We start from the raw sequence: 17,096 nt of genomic DNA, 5'->3' as shown, positions 1-17,096 counted from the left end.
ATATTAACAGTGAACTGCAGCGGTTAAGGTAAATGTGGATGCAGCAGGTACATCTGCTCTGAGGCACTTGGTGCATTATGAAGGCTTGCCTGCCTGCCTTAGGTTCTGCACTACTAATAACTAATTAGGGGCCATACTAGTGTAGTTTGGGATTTGCAATAATCCTATGATCTGGAATACTTTTTCATCCCTGTGTAAATGTAGTCTTTGCTGCATCTGAGCCATCCAAGATCAATAAAATGTTTATGCTAGTGGGTTGGAAGAAATGGAGAAAAGTCAAAAGGATGGAGCGGGATGGCTCCTATACAAGAGGCTGTTTTATGTCTTACAGGTGCTGAATGCCCAGGATTTCATTTTTATTCTTTCACACAGGAGTGCAGTTAGCTGTTTACATACACATACGTGATAGTTCTTTGTATTTGGTAATGTGTAATTTAATTTATGTTTGTTTAAACATGTGGCTTTCTTGTTCATCAGCCAGAATGAGCTATACTCTTCTTTGCTGAATGAGAATTCGAAGTAATGGTGTTATCAATCACAAGACCATGGTACATGCACAAAGAAGATGCTAATAATATTCACAGTTAGTGATCTATGGAAGTTTCCATATCTATTTCAGGTACGGACATTATGTCTATATTAGCTTTGCAGCAGAGTGCAAGTTTTGTTACCTATTTTCAGCAAGTTCAAGACAAGCAACTGATAAACGAAGAGCTGCTGAGTTTGACTGCTGATACAGAGCCACTTTGTAGAGAACAATAATGATGCATGATCAGAATTTTCATACATGTCTTAAGGACTGAAACATTCTTGTTAGTGCTAGTGTTCATGGAACTTTGAGTTAAGTTCTACATAAATGTGGTGGTTTAATATGAGGTCGGCTAGAGATCTATTGCAGTCTCTAGAGCGATCCCTCGGGTGCTCACTGAGTGGTTGGCAATGTGTTCTGAATTCTTGGCAGGAGCGTTACCAACCAGTCGCCGCCTGAAAAAATTATCTAGCGTGTGCACAAAGCTTTACAGAAGAGGAATTATTGTCACTAGCTATTTAGTAATGTGCATAATTTTTACACGCTTTCCATAATAAATTCTAGGAACTTGTTTTTGTTACTTTTTGTTACTTTTTTTTTATTTGCAAGGGTTAATAGCCAGTGCTTTATTTGCGCAGTTAAAGTCGAACTTCTGCTGTAACTCTCCTGAAAATTAAATTGAAACTAAAACACTTATATCTGGATTAACAAACTCTCCTAATAACAATAATCTGTGCTGAAAATTTCAAAAGGTTATTATTTCCCTGTGTGGGAGCTGAATGAACAAGATTTTCTGTGACACTGACATAGATGCTGTTTGCACTTCAGAGTTAGAATTGAAGTATTTAAATAAAAAAGAGAATATGAAACTCCAGGAAACTATTTACCATAACTACTTCACATACAATTTTGTAAATTTAGTTTCTGTTCACAGTTGCTTTAAATACCTTGACTTTTGCCAGAATGGCAGCAATTGCATGGCAGCTGCTCGTCCTGCTCTTGACCCTCTCCAGGTACTAGGGTGGGGTTTTTAGAGTTGCTTCCTTAACCCCTTTACAACCATGTCACGCCGATTGGCGTGAATGCGGCTGCTCACCCAGGACCGTGTAATGGCAATTGGTGGCAAGTCCTAGGGGGGGGGGGGGGTGTTCTGCTGGGGATCGCCCCTGCTTGAATGATGGAGATCAGTCTCCCAGCAGCGAGAAGACTATTAGACGGCGAAACCGCGATCTACGGCAGCGCTTTGCTGGGGACAGCCGTGTCACTTGCCTGTCCGCTCTGGAGGCTCAGGAGCGATCGGCTGTCATAAGCTGTTGCCTATGACAGCTGATCACTGTCATTGGCTGGCCGGGGGGGGGAGGTAGGGCAATCTGGGGAAAAAAATGTATTTAAAAAAAAAAAACTATTAAAGTGATAGTAAAAAAAAAAAAAAATTGTCTGCAGCAGCGATCAGTGCCCACCAACAGAAAGCTCTTAAATGGGGGGGGGGGGGGATTTATGTGTGTGCACGGATCAGCAAGCTTATTTGCAAAATATAGCCTGGTCACTGGCGGGGGGGGGGGGGGGGGTAAAGCCTGTGGTCCTTAAGAGGTTAAAGTCTACCTGAGACGTTGGGAAAAGTTGATTTTTTTTTTTCTTACTGGGGGCTTCTTCCAGCTCCCCGTAGTGTTTGAAGTCTCTTGGTGTCCTTTGGGTCCCCTCTCTTGTTCCATTGTCACCCCAATTTAACTATTTAAGCCTTTTGGACGTAGAGGCTACGTCTAAAAGGCCCATGTGCGCTCCCACGGCCGATCGTGTGCACGAGTGCTCCCGGGCCGCGGTTCGTTATCCCAGGGATCAATGAATTGGGACATGGTGCCCAATCATTGATCCCTTTCCCCGGCAGAAAAAGCGATGGCTTCTCCCAGAAGCCTCACTCTTTTTGCCTCTTACGTCCCCCCTACCTTGCCATATTGTGGCCAAATAGTAAAACTACATCTACATGTTGAAAAAAAACATATATACATTAAAAAATTACTATTTACATCCCACCCTCCCAAAAATACCCAAATAAAATGTCTAATAAAAAAAATAAATACCAAAAACAATATTTACCTAAGGGTCTAAACTTTTTAAATATCCATGTAAAGATGAAATATTTCTATTTTATTTTTTTTTATTATTATAAGCTTGTAAATAGTGATGGATGCAAAACGGAAAAAATGCACTTTTATTTCCTCAAAAAATATTGTCGCCATACATCGTTATAGGGACATAATTTAAACCGTGTAATACCCGGGACAATTAGGCTAATACAATGCGTGGGTTTTAATTATGGAGGCATGTATTATTTTCAAATTATAATGGCCGAAAACTGAGAAATAATGAAATTTTTTTCTGTTTTTTTTCTTATTCTTCCTGTTAAAATGCATTTACAGTAAAGTAGCTCTTAGCAAAATGTACCACCCAAAGAAAGCCTAATTTGTGGTGGAAAAAAAACAAGATATAGATCAGTTCATTGTAATAAGTAGTGATTAAGTTATAGGCGAATGAATGGGAGGTAAAAATTGCTCGGATGCATAAAGTAAAAAAAAACTAAGGGCTGAAGTGGTTAAAGAGGAACCCCAGTGAAAATAACGTAATAAGTGCTTCATTTTTTTACAATAGTTATGTATAAATTATTTAGTTAGTGTTTGCCCATTGTAAAATCTTTCCTCTCCCTGATTTACATTCTGACATGTATCACATGGTGACATTTTTACTGGTGGCAGTTGATGTCACTGGAAGGAGATGCTGTTTGCTTTTTTGGCACAATGCAATGAGGTTCACAGACAGGAAACTGTGGGAGGGGTTTCACCACAATATCAGCCATACAGAGCCTCCGATGATCCTTTTGTGAAAAGGAATAGATTTCTCATGTAAAAGGGGGTTTCAGCTACTAATTGGGGTGAAGTTAAATTCTTGGTCACGGTTACTCTTTAAAGGACTTACGAGGCGAAATGCTTAAAAAAAGTTATGTACCTCATTGCTAAAGCAGACCTCAGGGCAGACGAACAGCACCTTCCTTTTCACGATCAGGTGCTTTATCAGGCTAATCCAGGTTACATTGCAGCTCCCGACCCTCCACAGGGTCGCCCTAGCAGAATCGCCGCTTTAAAAATCCAACTCCTGCGCAGCTCGCATAGCCGTGGCCGCGCAGGATTACAGCCCCGCTCGTGTCCGCCCTTACTCCGTGCGCTCTACTATACGTCATGTGGGCGGCTCCACATGACCACCCACATGACGAACTACACTGCCAGCCAGCCGCGCCCCCTCAGCAGAGAATACAAGCTCTGAACGAGCAGGTACTCACTCGTTCAGCGCTTGTATTCTCTGCTGAGGGGGCGCGGCTGGCTGGCAGTGTAGTTCGTCATGTGGGTGGTCATGTGGAGCCGCCCACATGACGTATAGTAGAGCGCACGGAGTGAGGGCGGACACGAGCGGGGCTGTAATCCTGCGCGGCCACGGCTATGCGAGCTGCGCAGGAGTTGGATTTTTAAAGCGGCGATTCTGCTAGGGCGACCCTGTGGAGGGTCGGGAGCTGCAATGTAACCTGGATTAGCCTGATAAAGCACCTGATCGTGAAAAGGAAGGTGCTGTTCGTCTGCCCTGAGGTCTGCTTTAGCAATGAGGTACATAACATTTTTTAAGCAATTCGCCTCGTAAGTCCTTTAAGTCAGTGACTGGCTGAATCGCAAACTATGCCTTATGTGCTGTCCCAACTGTGTGCCTCCTTGATTGTGCTTCGGTGGTCAGGAGCGTTCTGCGCATGTGCAGCTAGTAAATACTTGTAACTACGCATGCACAGAACGCCCCTAGCTACAGGAGCGCAATCAGGGAGATGCATGGCTTGGGTGGTGGATGCGACAAGCCGTGTACGCTACTGCCAGTATGAGTTGTCATGCCACTTTAATTGTCTAGTTAAACTATTTTTTTTCTTTTTGCATTTATAGAAAAGGATTTCCTCACCTCTTATTTTATATCCAGTGTTTTCCCTATGGAAACATTGTAAAAGAGATTCTCACCCAGTTTCTTTTTTTTTATTACATATAGCCAGGTGCAAGTAAGATTTGGCATTGGTATGATCTCTAATGCTTGCTTGTCACCTGAGAATTGCCTGTGTGGGGTAAAGTGGGGCCTGAGCCTGTTTCCTTTCTTGTAACCACAGAACAATGAACAGACCCAAAGTGAGACCACGTGCTGGAAATGGGGTTTATTCACCTCTTACCCAGGAAGCCAGTGGCTTTGTGAGATACAAAGAATTGGCCTCCTTGCCTTTCTTCTTTCTGAAATGTGTATTTGTTGTTTTTTGCAGATGTCGGCGGTCGCCAGCAAGTCAAAGGACCTGAAATTTATGTCACAGCATGACACAGATGTAGAATCACCTGTGACACAGTAAGAAACATTGCTTATGAGAATATTGCTCATGCATTTCAATGTATCAGTGAATACTAGTTATATATGGCATTTTAAATCTTCATCACATCGCTGCCAGCAGTCAATTCACAGTCATTTCTTGACTGTATAACTTTTATATTTTTTATAACTGATATTTACATTTTTATTTCTGCATTTTGCTTTTTGTATTGTTGAAAGAACGGATTTCTTTAAAGCTGTTTTATTAAACAATTAAAAAAAATCTGTATACATGACTTGCTCTTATATGTTATTAGTTATTAATGTTTTAGCTATTTAAACTCCCTTTTCGAGCACAGCTTTCCATGTGCATTTCGTAGAAAATTATATGAAATGAACTATGCATTCAAAGAAAATAGTTGAAAAAAAATTCTGCCACATCAGTTCATAGATCACCACCTTCTCCTTAGTGTTGTGGGTGTTTGTTCAGAGTGTCTGAACTGCTGAATTAGGGTTTTTATTTTCTAATGTTTATACATTATTATTATTAATTTATAAAACGCCAACATATTCCATGGCGCTGCACAAAGGAAGAATCAAACGTGGTACAAAATAATACAGACAGTGGTATACACCAGTATACAAAATACAGAATCCGTACTAGTGATGGTCAACTAGATGCAAATAACTTTGAGTTGATGCACATTTATGCAAATTTTTATGCACCTTAAAAATGAACCAATCGAATTTTACCTAAGCCAAATTTGATTGGTTCATTTTCAAGCTGCATAAATGTGCATACAAATGTGCATACAAATGTGCATAAATTTGCATCAACTTGAAATTATTTGCATCTACTTGACCATCAAAAATCGGTACAAAGTACAGAATTGGTAATAACAGTGACAGAATAATGTGAATAAATCCTAAACACAAAAGAGAGAGAAAGCCCTGTCCTTGTGAGCTTACAACCTAAAGGAATGGGAGGGGGGGGGTACTTGGAGTAGTATACAATAGTCATACCTAGAGGCAGTGTGTTTTAGGTTATCTGGTAGGAAGTAAAAATCAGCCAGAGGTATGCTTAGGAACTGGCCTAAGGTAGAGCGTATGCGTGATGGAAAAAGTTAGTTTTGAGGGCACAAACATAATTGTATACATGTTTATTCCATGAACACTTTATATGTGCATATTAAAGGATATCTGTAACCACTAGGGAGGAAAAAAGTAACATACTCACCAAAGAAAAGGAAATGATCTCCATTCCTTAGAGCCTTCCCGCTTGTCTCTGCATCACCTCGTTCCACTGCCAGGCCACTGTTTAAATTTCCTGCTGGCTGCATCTTTCGGTCTTCTCAGGAGGATACAGAAGTACTCTGGTCTCCAGCTCGCCTGTGCGCAGTACGGAGCAACTTGTCTTTAGAAGTACTCAGAGTCCTGAGTACATCTGTAGCCTTCCGAGGAGGCCCGAAGGCTTCTTCGACATTAAAGTCAGTGGCTGCAATGGGGGGCCCGGTGGAACGAAGGAACAGAATCAAATTTCACATTTTGGACTACCTGTGCACAGATTCTACAGTCCAAGCTTTTTTTAGGGCTGTTTTACACTGCTCAAGGAATGAGAATCACTCCTGAACTGCTGCATGCAGCACTTTTGGAATCACAAGCCCCGGGCAATTGCAGCAGAATTTTGGCAAACTTGCTGCTGTTGTGAAAGCACCTTCTTGGTTATTTGCTCATTATAAATTTGAGGCTAGCAACACATTTGAAATGAAGTCTAATGACTTCAGGTGTGACCACAGGCAATGGAGGGTTAACTTACCGAGAAGTCTTCGTGGACGTCTACATTACATTACGTGTCATAGGCGTAATGAAAGCCCCGTTCCATTACTCACTATTGGGCTTCCTCCATCCGGTTTGAATGAGGAAGCGCGGTAGTGAGTAATGGAACGCGTCTTTCATTACTCCTATGACGCGTAATGGAACACAGATGTCCCTGAAGACCTCTGGGTAAGTTAACCCTCGTTGCCTGTGGTCACACCTAAAGTCATTAGACTTCATTTAAATTCCCGAATTCGAGTCCGTTTGGACTCGAAAGCCCATGCCTGGTAGTGACAAGTGTGTAATGCTGCGGAAGGTGGCTGCACTATATAAATAATAATAATAAACTTGCATTTGTGGATGCAGTAAAATCTAGGTTGGCAGGCAATGATTTGCAGAAGTGTATCTGTGCTCAAGCAGTGATTTGCACTATAGAATCATTTATTAACCACTTGCCGACCAGGGGATTTTACACTGATCGGTGCTGCGTGGGCTCTACAGCCCGCAGCACCGATCAGGAGTGCAGCAGGGCGATCAGACTACCCCCCTTTTTTCCCCACTAGGGGGATGTCCTGCTGGGGGGGTCTGATCGCCGCCGGCTGCAGTTGCTTAGCGGGGGGGGCTCTTCAAAGCCCCCCTCCGCAGCGCTTTCCGCCCTCTCGCCAGCTCCCTCCCTCTCCCTTCCCCTGTGTGCTGCGCAGGACGGATTTCCGTCCTGCGCATTGAAGGATAGGCTTCAGCCTATCATATGCCAGCGATCCCCGGCCAATCAGAGGCCGGGGATCGCCGATCTGCCTTACGGCGCTGCTGCGCAGCAGCGCCGTATGATGTAAACAGCGGGGATTTCTTCCCCGCCTGTTTACAAGAGATGGGAAGTTCGGATCTTTTCAATGATCCGGATGATTCGAATCGGATCATTGAAGAGATCCGGATCTTTGATCCGAATCTCGGATCATTTTACTACCGGAAGCATTCGGGGGTGAAATGAACAGCAGGACAGGTCTGTGGACAGGAGAAGGGGAGGGGGTGGACACACAGAGAAGGGGAGAAGATGGACAGAGGGCAGGGAGTGGACAGAGATGGGAGAAGGGACGAGCAGAGAGCAGAAATGTTTGCACGTAATACCCACATGCTGAAGTCATATGCTTTACATATATTTCACCTATATGTTCATCTATACACTTTGAAAGAAAAGGTCGCACAGTGAAAGAAAGCATTCCCAGAAGTGAAGTGCAGCTGTTTAGTGCCGAGTGCAGGAGGATCATATTGCCTTTCAATCACACTGTCTGCAAAGTTACTGAGCTGTGCTGAGCCAAAAGCTTCCCATGTGTTCACTGTGCAGCACTACGGAACAGACAGCCTATAATGGGCAGCACATTGCAGCCAGTATGTGTGCTCTACACATATCTGGCAGTGGCACCCATGTCCCCTCTCTCTCATCTACCTGTGGCTGTGCAAGGCTGCCTCCCTTCTAACAGAGCGATCCATCTCTGCTCTGCTTCCAAGACCCCGCTGCCCGCTGAGGGGGCGTGTCGCTCCTGGCCCCGCCCCTTTTGCGATCCGAATCACTCATTTTGATGATTCGGATGATCGACTTATAAAATAGATTCGGATCAAAGATCCGAATCGTTCATGATCCGGACAACACTACTGTTTACATTTTGCCGGCGGCTCTCCGGCTGTTCACGGAGACACCCTCCGTGAACTGACATGGAAAGGCCGCTCGATTGAGCGGCCGTTTCCATGGTAACCCGCAGACGACCAGTTTACGCCAATCGGCGTTAGCTGGTCGTCAAGAGGTTAATGTTGCACTATCTAGGGTCCCAATGATATTGGCCATCCAACCCTGGCATTTGTCCTTGTCCATGGCAGAGAGTTCTCTATATTATCTGAATATTTTATTAATATATACTGTAGTGTAGAAAATATAAGATTGCAGGTCATTTCTAGATTTCATTGAGGAATGTTTGTTTTATATTGTTGAACTGTTTTTCCAGTGTTTCACAAAGTGGTATTCCCCATACCCAGCTTTATTTCTTGGACATCCCAGCTTCTTTGGGGTGTTCTTTTTTTTCATGTTACCGAGAAGTTGCCAATGAACTTGATTAGCTGTAAGATGTTACGTTCGTTTTTTTGTTTTTTTAATATTTCACAAATTTTTTTAGTCTTGTTCACTTTGTCAAAATCTCCCTGTTCCACCTCCCCATATACATCCAGCACCTGCACACAGACTAAGTACCCTCCCACTTGCTTCACCCATTTTCACTGCCATCATTATAACTTAAGACCACAGGTAAGCTATTAACTATAAAAAAAAAAAATTCGAGTTCGAAGTTGCTTTAACACCCCTTTAGAGATGTTTTTGCTTGAGGGGACTATTTTTTTTTTTTTTTTACTTAATTTCTTATTCAACTTTCTAAAAGTTATTCAGGAAAGGTCACTCCATAAAAGACAGCAGTCCAGCACACTAATAGCTCTACACTGTGCCTTTTACACTAGTTACCTGCCAACTTTTTCTTCTACAAAACAACCCCAAGCCATAGCCCTTCCACCTCAATGTATGACTGTGAGACATTATGGTAACATTGTTCCTGTTTTCTGTACCTTAAAATTTTGGCTCTTCATACATCAAAATCCTCACACTAAAGCTAGGTATCTATGTTCTATTACTGCTGCCTTCAGGACCCCGGATTTGATCCCTCAGGTGCTAAATTGCCCTGTTGCTATTGGGGGAGAGAGATGATGCATGGCACATGATTGAATGGCTTTTGGCAAGTTGGGTGAGGAGAACGTTGCACTCGAGGGTCGATAGGCTGACGTCTGAGGGGCAAACTCTAGATTCTCAGCCATGGTGGTTCTTAACGACTGCCACAACTAAATGTCATCCAGCATGTGTAACTAGATTAGGACACATCTGTTACAGGTCTGTAAAACTCTTGCATGCCTTTGCCCTTCAGCTGTTTTAGTAGTGGGCAGACTGTACCTAATCTAAGAAAACAATACACAATGTGTTTCTAAACCTCATGGTAGGTACACATGATGAGATTTTTTTTGGCAGATTTACTGTCAGGCTGATTATTTCCAACACTTCCAATCTGATTTCCGATCGATTTTCCAATCGATTTTCCATTTACGTCTATGGAAAATCGATTCGAAATCAGATCGGACATGTTGGAAATAATCGATCTGACAGTAAATCTGCCAGAAAATCTCATTGTGTGTACCTAGTATAAGACAGATTTTGGTAAAGAGGGATTTTTTTATTATTTCTGTTTCAAGCAATTTTAATGCATGCAATGAAAATTGCCATAAATGAATTTACCAATTAACTGGATTAGGAATATATATTAGAATACAAAAGAAATATAATCATTGTAACAACCAAAATTGTACAATGAAATTCTAAAGTACAGTTTCCAGCAAAAACAAAACAACATTCCAGTTCTACATACATTGCATTGCACATAACCACTTAGCAACATTTGACATAGTAATGACTGAAGGATAAAAACTATTCCTTAATCTATTTGTCTTAGTCTTTAGAAGTCTTAACAGTTTTCCAGAAGACAGACATTCAAATAATACATGTCCTGGATGTGAGGAGTCTCTTAAAGAGACCCTGTAACTCCTGGGGGGTACTCACGGGAAGCCTCAGGATCCCAATGAGGCTTCCCCCTCTGCTGTAGCTGCAGGCAGTCCAGCGCTGGCTCCCCCAGAGTGTCCCGGAATCCTCCCTTGACCAGGCTGATAAGCGATGATTTATTTACCTCTCCTGGCTCCAGCAGGGGCGCTGTTGTGGCTCTCCACACGGAGATAGGTGAAAATAGCCGATCTCCGTCGGGTGCGCTCTACTGCGCAGTTCGCTCTACTGCGCAGACTTGCGCCTGCGCAATAGAGCGGCCCAACAGCGATCAGCTATTTTTGCCTATCTCCAAGACAGAGAGCGGATAATGCGCCTGCGCTGGAGCCTGGGAGGTAAATATTTACATCACCGCCGTTCCGGAAGGATTTTCGCACCCGCCGTGAGACCATGGAGGATGGGGGAAGCCTCAGTAGGATCCGGAGGCTTCCCCTACTTGAGGTGAGTACCCCCCAGGGGAGGTTTTTACTCATTACAGGTTTTCTTAAAAATTGTCTTAGTACAGTATTCCAGTATTCCCAAAGCAATAGGAAGAGTATAATTCTGCTAATGGAAAAAGAGGACAGTCAACTATCTGCTGGGCAACCTTAAAAACCCTATGAAGGTGCTTTTTCTTTGCTACTGTGCAGCTTGAAAACCATTCACTCAGAGTACCAAAACACTCTCTACTGTACAGTGGTAAAAGGACACCAATAATTTCTCAAGACTATTCTACCTAAGTACCCTTAAAAAGTTTAACCTCTTCTGTTGTATAGAAAGTAGTAAACAGTCTCAATGTCACATCCCTTAAAGGGAATGTCCAAGCAAAATAAAAAAAATGAGTTTCACTTACCGGGGGCTTCTACCAGCCCCATGCAGCCATCCTGTGCCCTCGTAGTCACTCACTGTTGCTCCAGTCCCCAGCTGGCAGCTTGCCGACCTCGGAGGTCGGCGGGACGCATTGCGTACATTTTTACGCATTCCCGCTAGTACAGGAACATTAATACATACATTTTTACGCGTTACTGGTTCAATGCGTAAAAATTTACGCATTGAACCAGTAACGCGTAAAAATGTATGCGTTAATGTTCCTGCACTATCGGGAATGCGTAAAAATGTACGCAATGCGTCCTGCCGACCTCCGAGGTCAGGAAGCTGCCAGCGGGGTACTGGAGCAGCAGTGAGAGACTACGAGGGCACAGGATGGCTGCATGGGGCTGGTAGAAGCCCCCCGGTAAGTGAAACTCATTTTTTTATTTTGCTTGGACATTCCCTTTAACCACTCATTCATCAGTAGAAAGTAGCAACAAAGTATTTGCATCTCTGCTGGTACCCAATGATTTTCTGTGAATCTTTCTTGTTTGTTTTCATGATCTTGTAGGTCATATACCGAAAGGTCATTTTAGTCGTAGAAGTGAAGCCATAGGCTTGGCTCTCCTAGCAGTAGTCCTGCTGGAAATAATTAAGGGCTATTTCCTTTGGTCAGTATACTGTAGGCCAAGAGGAAGTTATCAGGCCACACTAAAAAAACAGGTCTTCCTTTAATGTGGGAGAACTAGTTTTCATGTTTAGCTGTTGCAGGTATTGAAGGTTATGTATTGTTTTTTTCCGCTCAGTGATATTTTAGATTTTTATGTGTAGTGCTTAAAATAGATTTTAAAATTTCTTTTTTAGTTTCAAAAAGTTTCTATTGAAGAAAAATATAAAGAATAACACTATGATGCATAGAAAGATATATTTCTAGCAAATCTTTCAGATCTCAAATGATAATATATTTTTACATTTTATGTCAACTACACTTTTTGATTTTCATGGCATAAAATATAGTAATTTCTATGTTAACAGATCTAGTCTATTAAAAAAATAATGTTATTGGGAAAAATGTATACAAATATGAATAACAGAGGCAATATGTAGTAGTAGAAAAACACAGAAAATAATAGAAAAGTTAGTTACATTATCATAATAGATTTGGATAAAGATTCACCTGCTGCCTTAGTTGGCAAAATCTGTACAAAAAATGGCGCCATCAAGGAGAAAAAGGCCTAGTGATTATACCTGACATATGATGATTTGTTCTGGTTACTGGAACAGTAAAGCAACACTTTCTTTGCCCAAGTTTTGATACTTGAGATGCAGGCGGAGCGCCAAAATGTGACCCTTTATTTCTAGCATTTTGTGTATGTAATTAAAGAAGAGTATCAACACTATTAGTACTAAATTCAATAAATAGATACAAATAAATAAATTATTTAAAAAAAAAAAAAAAAAACCTATAAATTCCATTTAACACCACTTAAGGACCAGCTGAATTATCAATGAGCTGTTTTGGGTGGGCTCTTCAGCCCCAGGCACAGATCAGGTGGCAGGCAGGGCGATCAGACTCCCCCCCCCCCCCCCCCCTTTTTCCCACTAGGGGGATGTCCTGCTGGGGGGGTCTGGTCGCCGCCGCTTCCTTGTGCCTAGCAGGGGGGGGGGGGGGGCTCCTCATAGCCCCCCTCTGCAGCGCTATTCCCCCTCCCTCTCCTTCCCTCCCTCCCCTCCTCACTATAGGCGGTACTGGACAGGGATCCGTCCTGTACCGTCTCAGATAGGCTTCAGCCTATCAGATGCCGACTATCCTCGGCCAATCAGAGGCCGGGGATCGCCGATCTCCTTTACGGCGCTGCTGTAACAGCGCCGTACGATGTAAACACCGGGGATTTCTTCCCCGGGTGTTTACATTTAGCCTGCGAGCCACGATCGGAGGCTGTTCACGGAGCCCCCTGCCGTGAACTTACAGGAAACGTTCGTTTCCATAGAAACCCACATGCGACCAGCCGCCGCCTATCGACGTTGGCTGGTCGTTAAGTGGTTAAAGTAAATTTCCCAGTTTTTCAAATATTTGTTTCCCACCACCTAACTCTTTGTAAGGTACAGTGCTGCCCATAAATATTCACACCCGTGCCAAATTTTGACTTGAAGTTACTTTTATTTTTGATGGGAAATTACGTAGGCGTGTTCTAAAAGATAAGAGGATGTACAAAAGGCATTATCATGGGAAAAACATTCTCAGTTTTTATTTACATTTGAGCAAAAAGTGTCTAGTCCAAAATTATTCATACCCTTCACAAACTGTCACATTCTGTGGGAAAATCCAAAGTTCTATGCCATTCCAAATAGTCCAAGTTGTTCTAAAGCATCCTAATTACCCTGATTAATTGGGAACAGCTGTTTTATTCAACTCAACAGGTGATAAACAGAAGTTCTCTGCAGTTGGTTTGTGGACAGTCACGGTTAAGACAATGGAGCTCGGTGAGGATATGCAGCTGCGCATTGTGGCTGCTCACAAGTCAGGAAAGGGCTACAGGGACATTTCTAAATGTTTTCAAGTTCCAGTGGCAACAGTACAAAGTATTATTAAAAAATTATTAAAAAATACAAGATGTTCTGTTCTGTGGAAAATCTTTAGAGGACATGGTCAGAAGTCAAAAGTAACACCTGCGCTGGCCAGAAGGATAGTGAGAGAGGTGAAAAAAATCCAAGGATCACCACCAAGGCCATCCTGGTGAATCTGGGCTCTGCTGGTGACAATGGCCTCAATTCACTAAGATCATGCTGGAGATAAGGCAAGAGAAAACTTACCTCCACACAGTAAGAGAGTTATTTTATCTCTTCATTTCTTAAGTTACCTCCTCTGTAGTTAATTTATCTCCTCTGTAGTTATTTTCACACGCAGTTAATAAACAGCCTGTCTTTAACTCTGGAGTTATTTTAAGGATTGAAGAGTTAACTTAAAGACAGAAGAGTTCACTTTAGGTTTGCCTGAGGTCAAATGTTTCCTGAATACTACATGCCTTATCACCATGGTGACCACTCTAGAAATGTTATTAACCACTTGAGGACCGCCCCCCAGCCGATGGGCGGCGGCAAAGTCCGGGCCTAAACGACCGCAATACGCCCATCGGCGGGGGCGGCATCAGAGGTGGCTGTGCGGCGATCGCGTCATTAATGACGCGATCGCCGCCGGTAATAGGCTCCCCCCACCCTACTCGGAAACCCGCCGGCCAATCAGCAGCGCCGGCGGGTTTCAAACTTGCGCGATCCGGCCAATCAGAGTGTATAATACACTTTGTTATTGTAACAAAGTGTATTATACTGGCTGCCTCCTCCTCTGATGGTCACATCGCCACTGGACCATCAGAGAGGACAGGCAGCCTGCAGATAAGTGCACACAAACACTCTTTGCCCCACACAGACCACCCGATCGCCCACCCCAGCCCTCAGAACCACCCCAGCACACCACAATTTGCACCCAAGCACCCACAAAAAAACCCATCAATCACTCCCTGTCACTGTCAACGCTATCCCATAGACTAGGTCCCTAACTGCCCCCTAGGGTCCCCTGATCACCCCCCCTACCCTCAGATCCCCATCAGACCCCCCCCCCCCCCACCCCCCTGTATACTGTATACGTTTGTATACAGCTGCCTTACCCACTGATCACCTGCCTATCACCCCTTGTCACCACCACCCATCAGAGCAGACCCTAAACTGTCCCTTGGGGGCACCTGATCACCCACCAAGACCCTCAGATTGCCCTCAGACCCCCCCTCCTGATAACCTCCCCAGTGCATTGTTTACATCTATTCTCCCCTGTAATCCCTCACTGATCTCCTATCGTCACCCCCTGTGTCTGCCACCGACCAGATCAGGACCCAGTCTGCCCCGTGCGGGCACCTAGTCAACCCCCCACACCCTCAGATCGCCCTCAGACCCCCCCCCCCCCCCCCCCAGATCACCTTTCCAGTGCATTGTATTTGATTGTGCTGACATTCAATTTCATTGTGCTGACATTCACTTTGATTGTGCTGTAATTGTATTTGATTGCCCTGTGATTGGCTTTGATTGCCCTGTGATTGGCTTTGATTGGCCTGTGATTGGCTTTGATTGTCCCGTGATTGGCTTTGATTGTGCCGTGATTGGTTTGATTGCCCTGTGATTGGCCTGTAATTGACTTTGATTGTCCCGTGAATTGAGTGCCCTGTGATTGGCCTGCGATTGCCCTGTGATTGCCTTTGATTGTCCTGTGATTGTTTCTGATTGCCTCTGATTTCCCACTTGCCACCACCCCCCTGTCACTATCCTAGTGATCTAAAAACAGTGATCAGTGAAAACTGTCACTTTTTTAGTATCACTAGTGTTAGCAGTTAGGCCAGTTAGCTAGGCCCCTTTGTAAGTGTCAGTTAGTTCTCAGCCCACTGCACCACAGTCACTAATTGGCGTCATCACTGTCGCTAATCAACATTGGCACTATATAGTATCTGTAAGTGATCATTACTGATCACGGTCAGATCTATTAGGGTCACTAGGATCCACAAAAAAACGCAGTGTTTGCCCGATCAGGCCTGGTCGTTCGCCTGCACATGCGTTCAGCCCGCCCCACCACTGCGGTGGGGCGGGCTGATCAGAAAAAAAAAAAAATGTTTTCCGATCACTGCAAAAAACACTTTACAATAGCTGTGGCACTGTAAACATCAGTTTTGATTTTTTTTTTATCAAAACTCAGTGACAACAGCTTTCTACCTCTCAAATACTCCCGTTTGCTAGGTAGGTGCTCTTTTTTCTGGGTAGTCTCAGAGGAATACCCCCTAAATTTAGCAGTCCACCATGGCAAGAAAGGGGTATTCCGAAGATGAGGTTCTCAGGTACATGGCCCAGTCGGATGAGGACGATTGGGACGCCTCATTCGACGAATCTTCCGGGTCAAAATTTGAACCTGAATTGAGCAGTGGCTCACTGACCGATAGTGATGACGAGGTTGAGGTCCCGGCTAGAGCCAGGCGTACCACACCCCATGTTGTTGGACCGCAGGTGGCGCAGGATCGGCCTCAAGGGCAGCAGAGTGGTGTTCGTGCTGGTCTGAGATTTCATGGTGGGGCAGGCACCAGCAGCATAACATCTCCTGGACCTAGAACCAGTACTTCCGTAGACCCTGGTGAAGTGGCGAGCACCAGCATGGAAGTTGAAATTGGTTCGGTGCCACGTGCAGTAAGATCCCAGTTGCAGCCACCAAGAAGACGGGCCCGTACTACACCTAGTTTACCAGAGGTGCTGGCAAACCCAAATTGGCAATCCCCTGATTCCGCCGCACCCATACTTCTCCCTTTCACTGCCCAGTCTGGAGTCCAGGTGGAGACAGATAATCTAGGATCGGCCCTAGACTTTTTCTATCTGTTCTCCACCCAGGATCTCTTAGACTTAATTGTGGCAGAGACCAACCGTAAGGCCACACAATATATAACCACCAATCCGGAAAAGTTCCTTGCCCAGCCTTTTCGGGGGAAACCAGTCCAAGTTTCCGAAATTAAATTTTTTTTGGGCCTTCTCCTTCACACGGGACTAGTAAAGCAGAATGTGTTGCGGTCTTATTGGTCTACGGACCCAGCATATCATGTTCCCCTGTACTCTGCTGCCATGTCCAGGACATGATTTGAGGACATCCTGCGCTTCCTGCACTTCAGTAACAACTAAACCTGTCATCGAAGTGACCACCCTGCTTTTGACCGACTCCACAAAATTCGACCCCTTATAGACCACCTGTCATCCAGATTTGCAGATGCTTATACCCCTGACCAGGACATCTGCGTAGATGAGTCCCTCATACGTTTTACCGGGCGCCTTCGCATCAAACAGTACATCCCAAGCAAGCGCGCCCGGTATGGGGTGAAACTGTATAAGCTCTGTGAAAGGGCCACAGGCTATACATGTCGTTTTAGG

The 17,096-nt window shown here is 44.2% G+C and overlaps 1 protein-coding gene across 5 annotated transcripts in view; it reads left to right on the top strand.

Moving 5' to 3' along the window:
- AHI1 (Abelson helper integration site 1) overlaps positions 1-17,096 on the top strand; it is a 359,799-nt gene that overhangs the window by 252,783 nt on the left and 89,920 nt on the right. For 4 of the 5 annotated variants that reach the window (XM_068231620.1, XM_068231621.1, XM_068231622.1 and 1 more), the window contains one exon: positions 4,863-4,942. In XM_068231620.1, the coding sequence (XP_068087721.1) occupies positions 4,863-4,942 (80 nt within the window). Of the gene's footprint in view, positions 1-477; positions 560-4,862; positions 4,943-17,096 lie in introns of those variants that run through there. The other variant, XM_068231624.1, reaches the window with a different exon arrangement.

This window comes from Hyperolius riggenbachi, chromosome 4 (genome assembly GCF_040937935.1).
Source record: "Hyperolius riggenbachi isolate aHypRig1 chromosome 4, aHypRig1.pri, whole genome shotgun sequence".
In the NCBI taxonomy this organism is placed as follows: Eukaryota; Metazoa; Chordata; class Amphibia; order Anura; family Hyperoliidae; genus Hyperolius; species Hyperolius riggenbachi.
The sequence above is the reverse complement of the archived record's forward strand: the minus strand, read 5'-3'. Positions and strand labels throughout refer to the sequence as shown.